Raw genomic sequence first — 12,159 nt, forward strand, 5'->3', positions numbered from 1 at the left:
GTTTGATGGGACGGGGATTCGAACCCGCGACCCTCAGATTGCGAGTCAAGCGCCTTATCCACCTGGCCATGCCGGGCCTGTCCTTTTCAAAGTACTGGGCATGGTTGGAAATTGTTCCTTACAAAATAAAGTATTTGACTCACGTGTCTTTAAAAAACAACATTGAAATGTTTTGATTTATGGGCTTTGTTAGTTTTATGTTACAAAGTAAGCTGGTTTGATCACTCGGCCTTACATAGCTAACTAGTGATGTACTAACTTAACAAAAAAGTAAATATTCTATAAATGTTTTTTTTTCTCGTCCTGAATCTGACGATACCTAGTGATTAACGTGTTCAGGCTGCGTATCCTATAGTTCATGGTTTGTTTTCCTTCCCTCAAAAGTGTGTTCCGCATTTTGGGGCAATGGGGGAGCTATAAAAGTGAAGATTAATTCCCATTTCTCGGCCAGACAAGAGTAGCCAAGGGGTTAGCGGTGAGTGTTGTTGAATAGCTGCCTTCTCTCTATTATACCAGTTAAAAATTAGAGACAGCTATGCACAGACAGTCCCTTGTGTAGTTTTTCGCAAAAATTCATAACAGATTTTTCTCGTCCAGTGCCCTTGAATTTGACCAAGGTTATCAGTTTATAGGCCCCAATCAATTGTTCAATATGTTCACATATCATCAAGCGCTCTATTTCACCACAAAACTTGAGGCAATAATAATTTGCTCATTACGTAAATCATTAATTTTTTGATGAAGGTTCGTAATTGCTTGACGCTCTGTAATTTCTTTCTCTGCCCACATTTATACATAGGCTTATTATTAGAATTCAAGAATGAGCATGGGCTGTCAGACCACCAGTTTGAAACACACGCGCACACAGAAGTGAATGAATTATTTCCTGGGCTTTCTCACTTTGTTTTTAAAACGTTAGTTAGTGGTCACGTCACTAGTGTAAATATGTTTCTTCTGTATTAGGTCTGCTATTATCATTGCTTTTTTTTTCTTGTTTGTCGACAAAACCTTTCTAACGTAAGAAACAATAGATCTGGTGAAATTAATTATAAGTCATATCTTTTACTCGCTCAAAATAATTTCTCGAAGGCTATCACGTTCGAGTCTTTTTTTGTATTGTTTTTTATTATTATTTCATTCATTCAATACGACACTATGGCTACATAAAAGATTGGTTCTTCTGCCATATTCATGACTTCTTTTTAAAACCTTTCTTGAACGGAAATTGCACCATTATCAGTTGAATGGGTATTTTATTCATCGGAGACCACAGAAAAGGCATGTACCTTCAGCACATTACCAGCCAAGCATCACGACGGGCTACACACCACTTCCTTGCAAGTCGAGTATAAAAACGATCGAGATCTCGTCAATCCCAATATAAGGCAGACAATCATTATTTGATACGTAGTAATAAGACGAAGGCTAGCGTACATCCTACAAAATGTTTTTGTTTAGTAATGGTGATAATTATGGCTCAAATCATCAGTCCTGGTTTTAAATCATGAATATACTAACTTTAACGCAAATTCTTCCATTTGCCTTTTTATTTTTAAATAAATCTTACCGTTTGTACAGTCATGGCGCTGTTCTTTTCACTGGAAGAAATCGAGGATGTTTTTTAAATATTTTCCGTTAAAATGACCTTGTTGGCAATCTTTCTCGTTTTGATGTTTTGCTTCTACATTAAATGAAATGGTAAAGAAGATCAAGCGAGCTGAATGTTATTGAAGTTTTAGTGGTCCTTCTCAAAGAAGAAGATTAGGACAACGTTACTTTTAGTAAGAACCTGTGTGTATATAAATGGTTCTGAGAAGAGATAATTATGAAATCGGGTGCTCTGGACCATCAAGTGTGGATCTAGTAATGGACATCATATGTAGTTCTACTACTGGAACTGCAGACGTGGTTCTGGTGGTATAATATCGGACGTGGTCCTAAAAGTTGGACTGCAGGCGTGATTCTTGCAGTATAACGTCGGACGTGGTTCTAATAGTAGAACTGCAGGCATGGTTCTGGCGGAACAACATTGGACGTGGCTCTAAAAGTTGGACTGCAGGCGTGATTCTGGTGGTATAACATCGAACGTGGCTCTACTGCTAAAACATCTGGTGTAATATTGCTGGTGAAACAACACATATTGATTGTTTATTCGTCAAAAATCAACTGTTTTTTATTGGTAGAAATAATATTATGGGTGTCTCCATTTGGATATTCCTCAATATATAATAACTTATTTACTTCAGAATATTGTTACTTCACTGTTGCTTGTACACAGGATTATGCATAATTTAATAAATGGGTCAGCACCATTGAATGTATTTTATATAAAACCGAGACACTATACAAGTCAGAATAACAATACACTTGCTGTAAGGAACACACTGGTTAGTAGAATCAGAAGGACCTAACGAATCGTGAAATGCCTTTTGCTCACCACGGAAACTGAAATGTCGGTATTCGTGCAGTAACTACTATCCAGGCTCGCCCTCAGTGGACAACAAAAGGCAACAGACAGTCTGAGACAAGCTTACATCAGTAAATTCCAGTCGCTTCATGACTGACGAAAGGAGGTCCAAAAGAATCTTAGTTCCCAATCACTTTCCGCTTTACTGCTTTTGAAGGGAAAACTCTTTGCTCAAAGAATAAGTCGACAAGAGGTCTTTGAAAAGTATCTTTTCTACGCATTCTGTCTTCCGTTGTCAAACACTTATCCATGTGTACAGCATATTGAACGCAAACAACATTTCAATGTGGATAACATTAATAAACCGAATTTAAGTACTATTGTTTTCGTCAAACGTTTTTAGGTCATTAAGCAGGAACCTTGGCATTTAGTTTTATTTCACAGCCATCAATGGGCATACCACGCATAGCCCATTGTGTATCTTTGCGCTTAACAACAAAACAAACAAATCTTAATTCACGGCGTTTTTTATTTTTTCATATACTTTCGACATAGAAGTGTAGAATTCTAATCACGATTTCTAAAATGTTTGTTACCAAACTTTAACAACTTGAAATGAGTAAACACTGCATGTATATTCATTGATGCCTGAACAAGATCGTTGGAATACATGTAAAGAACCTAAATAATAATAAAAATGTGGCTAAGAAAGTGGGGGACAGTATGTATCCATTGTTTGTTTGTTTGTTATGAATTTCGCGCAAAGCTACACGAGAGCTATCTGCGCTAGCCGTCCCTAATTTAGCAATGTAAGACTAGAGGGAAGACAGCTAGTCATCACCTCCCACCGCCAACTCTTGGGCTACTCTTTTACCAACGAATAGTGGGATTGACCGTCACATTATAACGCCCCTACGGTTAAAAGGGCCGTATGTATCCATTCCCATTGAATTGCATAAAAGGAGGATAACTAATACGTTTTCACGTTAATGTGATTTACTAACAATAGTTAGGAAATTAACTCTTCTAATTAAGTTGTGTTTTATTCTCAATCCTCAAAAGTCAAGTAAACAACAACACCCAACTTGACTTTGTTATGTGCCCTCCATGCTGGCTCAGCGGTAAGTGTGCGGGGGTTATAACGCTAAAATCTTTGGTCCGATCACCGTGGTGAGCACAACATAGACAGCCTATCGTACTACCGTATGCTTAACAACAATGAATTCAAAAACTTTGTTAGGAGAAGACAAGTCTTACTTGTGAGAAAGGAGTGTGGCAGCTGAAGTAGTTATAAAATAGGGTCTGTGATCCCGAGACTTATAGGGACCAAAGTTTGAAATGTAAACGAAACTATGCTCCTGGTTTCCCTCACCAGTGACTTCTGCCCTAGGACTCACAAATATGTAACCTAGAGAAAACGTTGAACTACATTTGTTACCTTAAAGAGGTTTAATACAGCAGTAAGTTACCTGTCTAATGTTATGTTCAGGAAAAATGAGTTGCAGGTACTGAACTATGCGAAACTGATTTTTATTCTCATTAGATATCCATATAAGATATCCATATATTTACTAAAAACTGTTATTGTTATGACAAACGCACACACTTACTTGTCAGCGATAAAAAAAATTATTGTGACCAGCAAAAACATTAATGTGGACCACTCTTGCATTTCTTGGGTTCGCCATCTTAACTTTTAGAAACTCAACAATATGAGGTTAAAAAATATCTTAATTATAGGAAATGTATCAGTGGATTGAATTAGATTAAAAATATGACTTAGAAAATTTTTGCCATTATTTGATCGAAAGTATTTTTTTTATGGTTATCGTCGTTGACTTGCTGGTCTGGGAAATCTTTGAGTAAAATAGAGGATATCTAGGAAGAGAATAATTAATTACTTTTATAACTCTTTTAAGTAACAGTAAGAAAATTAATTGTAATTTCCCCCTACAATCTGTGTGGCTTGTAGTTACTTTTCTTTACATATACACTTTAATACATATCTATCGACAGTAACTAAATTTCTCATCTTGGAAACGTGTTTTAACTTTTGCATTTTCGGTAAGTGTGTTTAAAAGTTTATTTGTATTTTGTTTCGAATTACTGAGAGTTAATCTTGCTTTGTAAGAATGAGTACGTGCTGCCCTCTGAAGTTGGAAATGTTTCTTCTATCCCCAACTGCATTCATCCTGTTGACCATGATTATGCACTACTGTCCGCTGCCATAATTTTCATTGTAGCAAGTTTCAGCAGAGGTCAGTCTCAGATCGTTAATTTTGAAAGGGTTTTTACGGACCTTTCACTGTACCTAGACATCAGCTTTCAAAACCATATTTGAGAAAACCAAAAACAAAAGTCCATTAGAACTGCACTGAGGGACTTGACAAGGACGTGGCCAAATGGAATTGCTGTAGTTACAGTTTCTTTAGCCATACTTCACATTAAAATTGCCTTTTATTTTAAAATGTGGCTGGAAGCATGTGAACTTTCGTTAGTTTTAAATTCTTTGTTGTTAACAGTATCAGAAGATACGCTCATCTTCATCTCAAGGACCTTTTGGTTCATAAGTTTTCTTTTGTAACTTTATCCTCCACGTTATGGATGGAAGAATTACTGTGGATTTGAACTGGCGTCCACTGCTGCTCTAAACACTAATTTTTGTGTTTCCATGAAAAACACTGAAGATTTCTTTCTTCAAAATTTTACGTATTTAGGACTCTAATTATTTAACAATTTCGCTATGGGAACACCCTTCTTCTTAAATTATGTAGCATTTTTCTTCAAACATACAAATTAGCTTGGGAGGATTGCAGTGTTGAATGGTTAGTCTGTATTATCATTTTTAAATCATTAATTTTCATCATACAAGAATGTATAAAGAGTTTCATCTTGATCAATAAAACTTAGCGAAAGAAGTCAAGCTAGTAATTTTGGTCCTTGCATTTGAATCTGTACATATCCTAAATACAAAGCAAATAAAACAAAAAGCAGAGGGGTTAAGGGTAAATATAGTTAACATTGTGATGTAGAAAGTTCACTTAAAATCGTTTAACTAATTAATCATTTTGCTTATAGTTTCTTCAAACTCCAGCTTAGTAACTTGTACAGATTTGTTGAATATAAAGAGAATGGCTTGTTCTAAAAGAAAAGACAAACTTAATATGTGGTTTATTCACTGTGAACCTTCTGGAGAATACTGGTTTTGAATTAACAGACAAGCAAAAAAAAAAATGTTGGAAGATTTTAACAGGATATTGACATCACCCCTTAGTAATCAGAAACGTCTTTTTCTCTTCTGCCATGATGATGGAGTATATAACAGAGTCAAATTTTGGTTCTAAGAGTACATTATAACGATTTGAGTGGACAAAAATGTGCCAATTTTGCAGGTCGGGATAGCTGACTGAAGACCTTTTCATGCAATACCATTCAACTTGCATCTTTTCGTGTGTGAATCTTCAAAGACATGATTTCCAGGGTGATAAAAGCGCCGTATCATAGGAGGAACCTATGCTCCCGGGATGTTGCCCTTGGTGTTGTACCACCACGTGGACGAGGAAGGAAAAATCCCGAGCCCTGTCGGCAAACACCTATACATGCTCAAAATGGAAGAGTTCAGACCATCTGTTTTTTGTTTTTTGTTTTTTAAACCATTCATACAGATATAATCCCATTTGCCCGTGCAGTTCTTTAGGGAGTGGAAACCCTCCCCTACTCCTATAGACATGGGGGGATCTGGCATCATCAAAATCGTTTTATTTTGTTGTCCAAAGACAGAAAGTAAGCATTTGGAATAAAGTCATTGTAAAGTACTCTTCCTTAAATTGTCTCTTCATGTACACACGTCACCTTTTCTCTTTGTTCGCAGATCCTCACCTTTTGTTAATTGTTTCATTTTATTTCAAATTGTAAGGTTCTTAGAGACACGTATAGCTTGCTTTATCATGATACCACAGATGAATGAACTCGCCCTCACTGTGGTTCCTGGCGTCCATAAGTGAATATCTTTTGGTTATCTTCTTATTTCGTTTCTCGTTGCACTAGCCCTGATCACATGTTTTCTTGCTCTTTGCACTTGAAGTTTAACCAATTACAGTCCATGCTAACATCATTGTATAAACTGCTGCTATTAGTATCTCAGCCATCTATGTGCCTTCCAGACCAATCTCTACTATAGTCCTTTTCTTTCCAAGAATATCAGATCTTCATTGGAAAGCACAATGCCAGGAACTGAAGCATAACAAGAGCAACTAGATCTTAAACGTACGGACACATTTTAGCCACTTAGGAATGAGGTTAGATATGAGTACAAAAGCTTGTCCACATATGTGAGAAGATGCAAATACCTATAGAATCTATAGCAGTTATTTTACTTTTGTCTAACCCCTGGTGTGTGGGTGTATGTTCAAGTGAATGCTTATGGAGGTGCTAAACGGAATAAGAAATTATGTAAGCACTTTGTCACATTTCTATAAAATTCATGTCTTTTCACAATTTTTTATAATTTAATCTTTCTGAAAATTAAGAATGAGGAAAAAGACAGAACGACAATCTCATGATTAGGAAATTGTTTGAAGAAGGAGGAGATGACGGAGGAAATTAAATCGGGGGTCTAATAATTTACAAAGCTAAGAGGAAAAGAACGGTTGAATTCGATTGGTGAAATTAAACGGAAGGACTCCGTTTCGCTTCCTGAGATTCACCATACACTTGAAGATCATCTCTCTAATATAAATGGAGATGATGAGTAGGGAAGATTTACAACGGGAAGTCATAGTATTGTTTCTGTTTGTGTTGCGAGATATTCTCAAAATTGATTTTTAATACACCCACACTCAAATTTCACGGTTGACTTGGGCATCATGGGATACCACCTGAAGACTGAAACTATGTGTACCTAAAGACGCGAGAACTTCGTTACTAGTGTTCACTAGCGCGCCCGATCTTTAATACAAACATGTAAATCAGAAAACTTCACAAAGTTAAGTAAATATTTTAGAGTTCAATGATTTGTTACAACTCATTGTGATATATAGAATGTCACGTTAAAGATCCGTGAAGGGTATTTATTGTATCAAATAATTCGTCATAACTCATTGTGATATATAGAATGTCACGTTAAAGATCCGTGAATGGTATTTGTTGTATCAAATAATTCGTTATCATTCATTGTGATATATAGAATGTTACGTTAAAGATCCGTTAAGGATATTTGTTGTATCACATGGTTCATTATAACTCATTGTGATATATAGAATGTTACGTTAAAGATCCGTTAAGGATAGTTTTTGTATCACATGGTTCGTTATAACTCATTGTGATATATAGGATGTCACGTTAAAGATCCGTTATGATATATAGAATGTCACGTTAAAGATCCGTGAATGGTATTTGTTGTATCACATGATTCATTATAACTCTTTGTGATATATAGAATGTTACGTTAAAGATCCGTTAAGGATATTTGTTGTGCCATTTATACCATTTGTACCAGCCACTGTTTAACTTTTCCACTAGGTCATTTACAGGTTAATGTCCACGTTTTTGCTGTTTAATTAAAATTTTAATGGGTTATATAGTCATGATTTTTATCCGCGACATAGCAACTCAGAAACGGCTCTGAGTTTTTTAAGAACAATCTTGACCGATTTGATATTTAATGACAGTTTTCGATTCAGGAGGTCAAACCCTTTCGATTGATATATTTGATCATGCCCAAGGTCTCATAGATTAATTTACTCAAATCCCGCCTTAAAGAATTTAAATTTTAGAGTAGCCATGTAGAGTCCTGCTGAGTAATAAAATCGAATCGGGTATACGCGCGCCCCACGCTTGGAATTGCTGGCGCACAAAAATATAGCTAATAAAAAGGAAAAAAAAAGATCTCATAGATTAATCTACTCTAATCCTGCCTAAAATAATTTCAAGTGCCGTGGCTATTGAGGATTCCATCATGTTCAACTTTACATGGTAATATAATACAGCGCTAATCTTTAAGTGTTCATATTTTCCATGATAATGTTGACTCAATTTATTCAACACAATATATATCGTATGGATTCATGACTATAATATTTTCATTTTGAAATATTTGGTTATTCTGACAGTGCGATCTTATAGGCGATAACTTCGGTTGGTATAGAATGATCGTAAATGTCACCGACTAATGTGCCAACAGCGGTCGTCACTTGAAGACCTGTAGAAATATTGACATTCGCCGGATGAGTACTAAACTCATCTCGTGAGGTCATGACGTACTGTTTGTATACTTACGTTCAGGATCCTCAAAGGTGCCACCTGCAGCCTTTCAAACTTCGGGGAAGAGTCGAAAATAAGATGGAAAATTGTATTCATAACACAGCAGTTGGATTCGCAGTTTGGCTTTTCTTGAGTAAGCGCTTGAGGGCGAAATCTGCTGCCACAGCTTCACCCTCAGTTGGTGATTTAATATATTCCGATGTTGATATCCATCTGTAAAGCAAACACAAAGATATTTTTCTGATTTTCTTTTAATTTTCACAGGTGGTTTTGATGTTTCCGTTTTGAGGATTACTCAACTAAGCCTTTTGGAAAAAAATGCCAAAATATCACATATATAGCAGAAGTTGAAGCACAGCAATAATGGGACCACTTATGAAAACTACGAAATATTAAATTGACGAATGATATTAGTTTAAATGTGTTTTTTTTTTTACTGGTTTCAATATAAGTTAGTTTTTTTTACATAAAAACTGTCTTATGTAAGATAATATAAACATAAGCATTTTAAAAGATAACCTTAGCGAATTTAATTTTGTCTTTGAAAGGGTTTTACAAAAACAAATTACATTTGAGATTAAATCCTAAATTAATAATTACACAATAAATAGGGCCCCCCCCCCGCGTGGCTCAGCGGTAAGCCGAGGGCTTATAATGCTAAAACTCGGGCTTCGAGCATAGGCAGCCCATTGTGTAACTTTGCACTTAACAACAAACAATATAAATCTTTGTTTCGGATCTTAAAAATATATTTTCACTTAAAAAATATAATGGGCGCGAGTTTTGCGCTCCCATAGTCCAACTCTCTCTCTGGCATGTATTTTAAAACTGGGAAAACATTGTATATTACAATTCGTCACGTGCTGTATTTACTCATTGTTTGATAAATGTAAACCATTTTGAAACGTAAAGTAAACGTGTTAAAACATATTACTAGTAAATAGAACAGGACCGGAAAAAAAAAGAGTAAATGGAAAAGTGTGATGAAACAGCTACCGAGAACTGTGAGATTGCAGCTTCTCACGTTGACCTTTTACAGTAGCTAGAAAACTTATTGTTATATATATATATACATATTCACTTGCTGTAAACAAAGTGGTCATTTTTGGAACGTTGTTATATTTGTGTCTACATTATATCGTTAAAACGTGTCACACATTCACAAATTCTAATACTTTGTTTTACAGATCCGTATCAAGTATTTGGACCAACCAGCAGTAGACTGGCAAGCTCAGGTACGTTCGTATATCAGCCACTCTTTGCTTACATTATGCTCTTTTAACTTGTTTACCCAATAATTGCTACATAAGTAACTGCAGCGTGGTTGAGTAGCGAGGGGACCCTTAGTCATAACTACGCTGTATTTTCGTTAAAAGCTAATGACGCGAATTTCTTCTTAGTGATTACTTATGAGAGCTTTGATGTTTACAGGAAGTGCTTACTGACGTCATTTACACAAAATGCACGTGAGCTAACGAGGGTCATGAGATAAGCGACGTGTCTTTATATATGGAGAAGACATTTAAATTACATTGTGCCATGTGTTGGAGAGAGGGAGACACACCTAGACCAAAAGTGCTATATTTGTTTTGTTTGTTTTTTAAAACGAAAAGCCCATTAAATTTTGGAAAATTTCAAGAAAAATGTTTGTAGCCATAAATGGGAAAAAGCAACATTTACACATTACAAGATTGAAGTTGTGTTGTCTCTCTCTCTAGAGTACCAAGTTTCAAAATCCTACACAGTACCAGGTGTTTTTTTTTTATGAACACGAGAAGGAGTTAATTATGTAGACTGTAACCATTTGCCACCTAAAAACTCGATGAAAAATCAAGTGAAACGAATCGGCGTCTAAACCACCAGTTCTCCAGGCAGGTTCCTCATTTCGAAAACACTTCCAAGTAGCGTTGCTATGTTTTACATGTACATTACACAATTCATAGAATTTTATACGCTCACCAGGCCAAAAGTTTGGAAAGAGGACATTTGTTTTTGTACGGCACTGGACATCAAACTCTCATGAATATTTTTGGTAGAAGATACTCGCACAGACTGATTTAGTTGACTGTATAAACATTATCAACTTTACAGAACCCAGTTATATCCCGTGGTCATCACAAACCTCGAACTGTAGAGTTTGTAAAGTGTTAGTTAAGAGAGAGAGAGAGAAAGAAAAGTTTAGCCTTACAATTTGTAAATGCTGCTTTTCATTTAAAACTGCAACTACCTTTTCTGAAGAGTTCCGAAAACGTAAGCTAATTTTTAGGAACACGTGAGTCAATACATACATGCTTTATGGCGCGTTTGGTTAGTGACCGTATTATATAAAATATATCATGGGTAAAGTGAAGTTTTTGGTTTATATTTTTATGCTTTCTTTTGACGACTGAATTTAATGATGGTTTAGAGACCCAGTGCTATACTTTTGATTTATATAGTTTCTGGAAATTGGTAAAAACACTCTTGGGGCTCTTCGTAAAAAAACATTCATGGGGCTCTTGTCATAAATAACTAGACTCCAAGTTTTCGTTATATTTTGGCATACATTGTTTTAAATAAACTGAAATGGCTTGAAATAATATATATATCTCATATATAATAAAATTAATTTGAATTTTAGAACTTACAAGAATCTTGACTCAAGATAAAAAGAGCGACCAAATAAAACAATATAGACGGTTAAAACTAAATCCAAAAACACACAAATACACTTTTTTTACAGCTTAAAATTGAAACTGATACATATATTTTTATGACTGTCTCTACATTTCTATACAAGAGTTTGCTCATGTTCTCATGCAACTGCGGTGCTGTTTTCGTCAGCTTATACATTTTGCTTTTAAGTGTTACAGACGGAAACAACAAATCCATGCCAGGGTATGACGAAAACGTGGAACGGAAACATTACGGAAACTAGCTGTTTGCGAGAAGAACTCCCAGAGTGATTTTCTACAAGGTTGTTAGAAACAAGATAAAGAATGGGTTGACCGTCAGTAAATGGCGACAAAATGGCAATATACTAGCGCGCACCTTGATGGCTTGTTGCCGTGACTGTCACTACATCTATTATCCCTTGTCACTGTGTAGAACAGAAGAGTCGTGACTGTCACAGTAACGTCTTCTTCTTCAACTATAAGTTTACGTTTTCATCATCCTTGGCCAGACACTCTCGTCAGTATTATATGTGTAGTAGAGTATTGCATGTTTACTGCAGAGATAAAGCATTACTATAAACCTTTGAGTCTTGCGCTTTTGAAAAGAAGTTTGTTTGTTTTTTAATTATGCACAAAGCTACGCAAGGGCTATCTGTGCTCTGCCCACCACGGGTATCGAAACTCTGTTTCTAGCGTTGTAAGTCCGCAGACATACCGCTGTGCCACTGGGGGGGCTTTGAAAATAAAGTAGAATAATACGACCAACTTTCTGTCACTTGTGTTTCCATTACTATTCTAGTTTAATTAGCTAAATAAAATAATAGGTTAGCGACGCAT

At 35.8% G+C, this 12,159-nt stretch overlaps 2 protein-coding genes across 2 annotated transcripts in view; one reads left to right on the forward strand and one right to left on the reverse strand.

The window, feature by feature from the left end:
• LOC111088511 overlaps window positions 1–8,876 on the reverse strand; it is a 23,852-nt gene extending 14,976 nt beyond the window's left edge. The window contains exon 1 of the mRNA XM_022398873.1: window positions 8,684–8,876. Coding sequence (XP_022254581.1) covers window positions 8,684–8,764 — 81 coding nt within the window. The 5' untranslated portion in view covers window positions 8,765–8,876. The remainder of the gene's footprint in view (window positions 1–8,683) is intronic.
• Window positions 1–12,159, forward strand: part of LOC106470273 (transcriptional regulator ERG homolog) — a 48,609-nt gene that overhangs the window by 27,349 nt on the left and 9,101 nt on the right. Inside the window, exon 4 of the mRNA XM_013930817.2 lies at window positions 9,856–9,903. Coding sequence (XP_013786271.2) covers window positions 9,856–9,903 — 48 coding nt within the window. The remainder of the gene's footprint in view (window positions 1–9,855; window positions 9,904–12,159) is intronic.

Source organism: Limulus polyphemus, unplaced genomic scaffold (genome assembly GCF_000517525.1).
Source record: "Limulus polyphemus unplaced genomic scaffold, Limulus_polyphemus-2.1.2 Scaffold3917, whole genome shotgun sequence".
Lineage (NCBI taxonomy): Eukaryota > Metazoa > Arthropoda > Merostomata > Xiphosura > Limulidae > Limulus > Limulus polyphemus.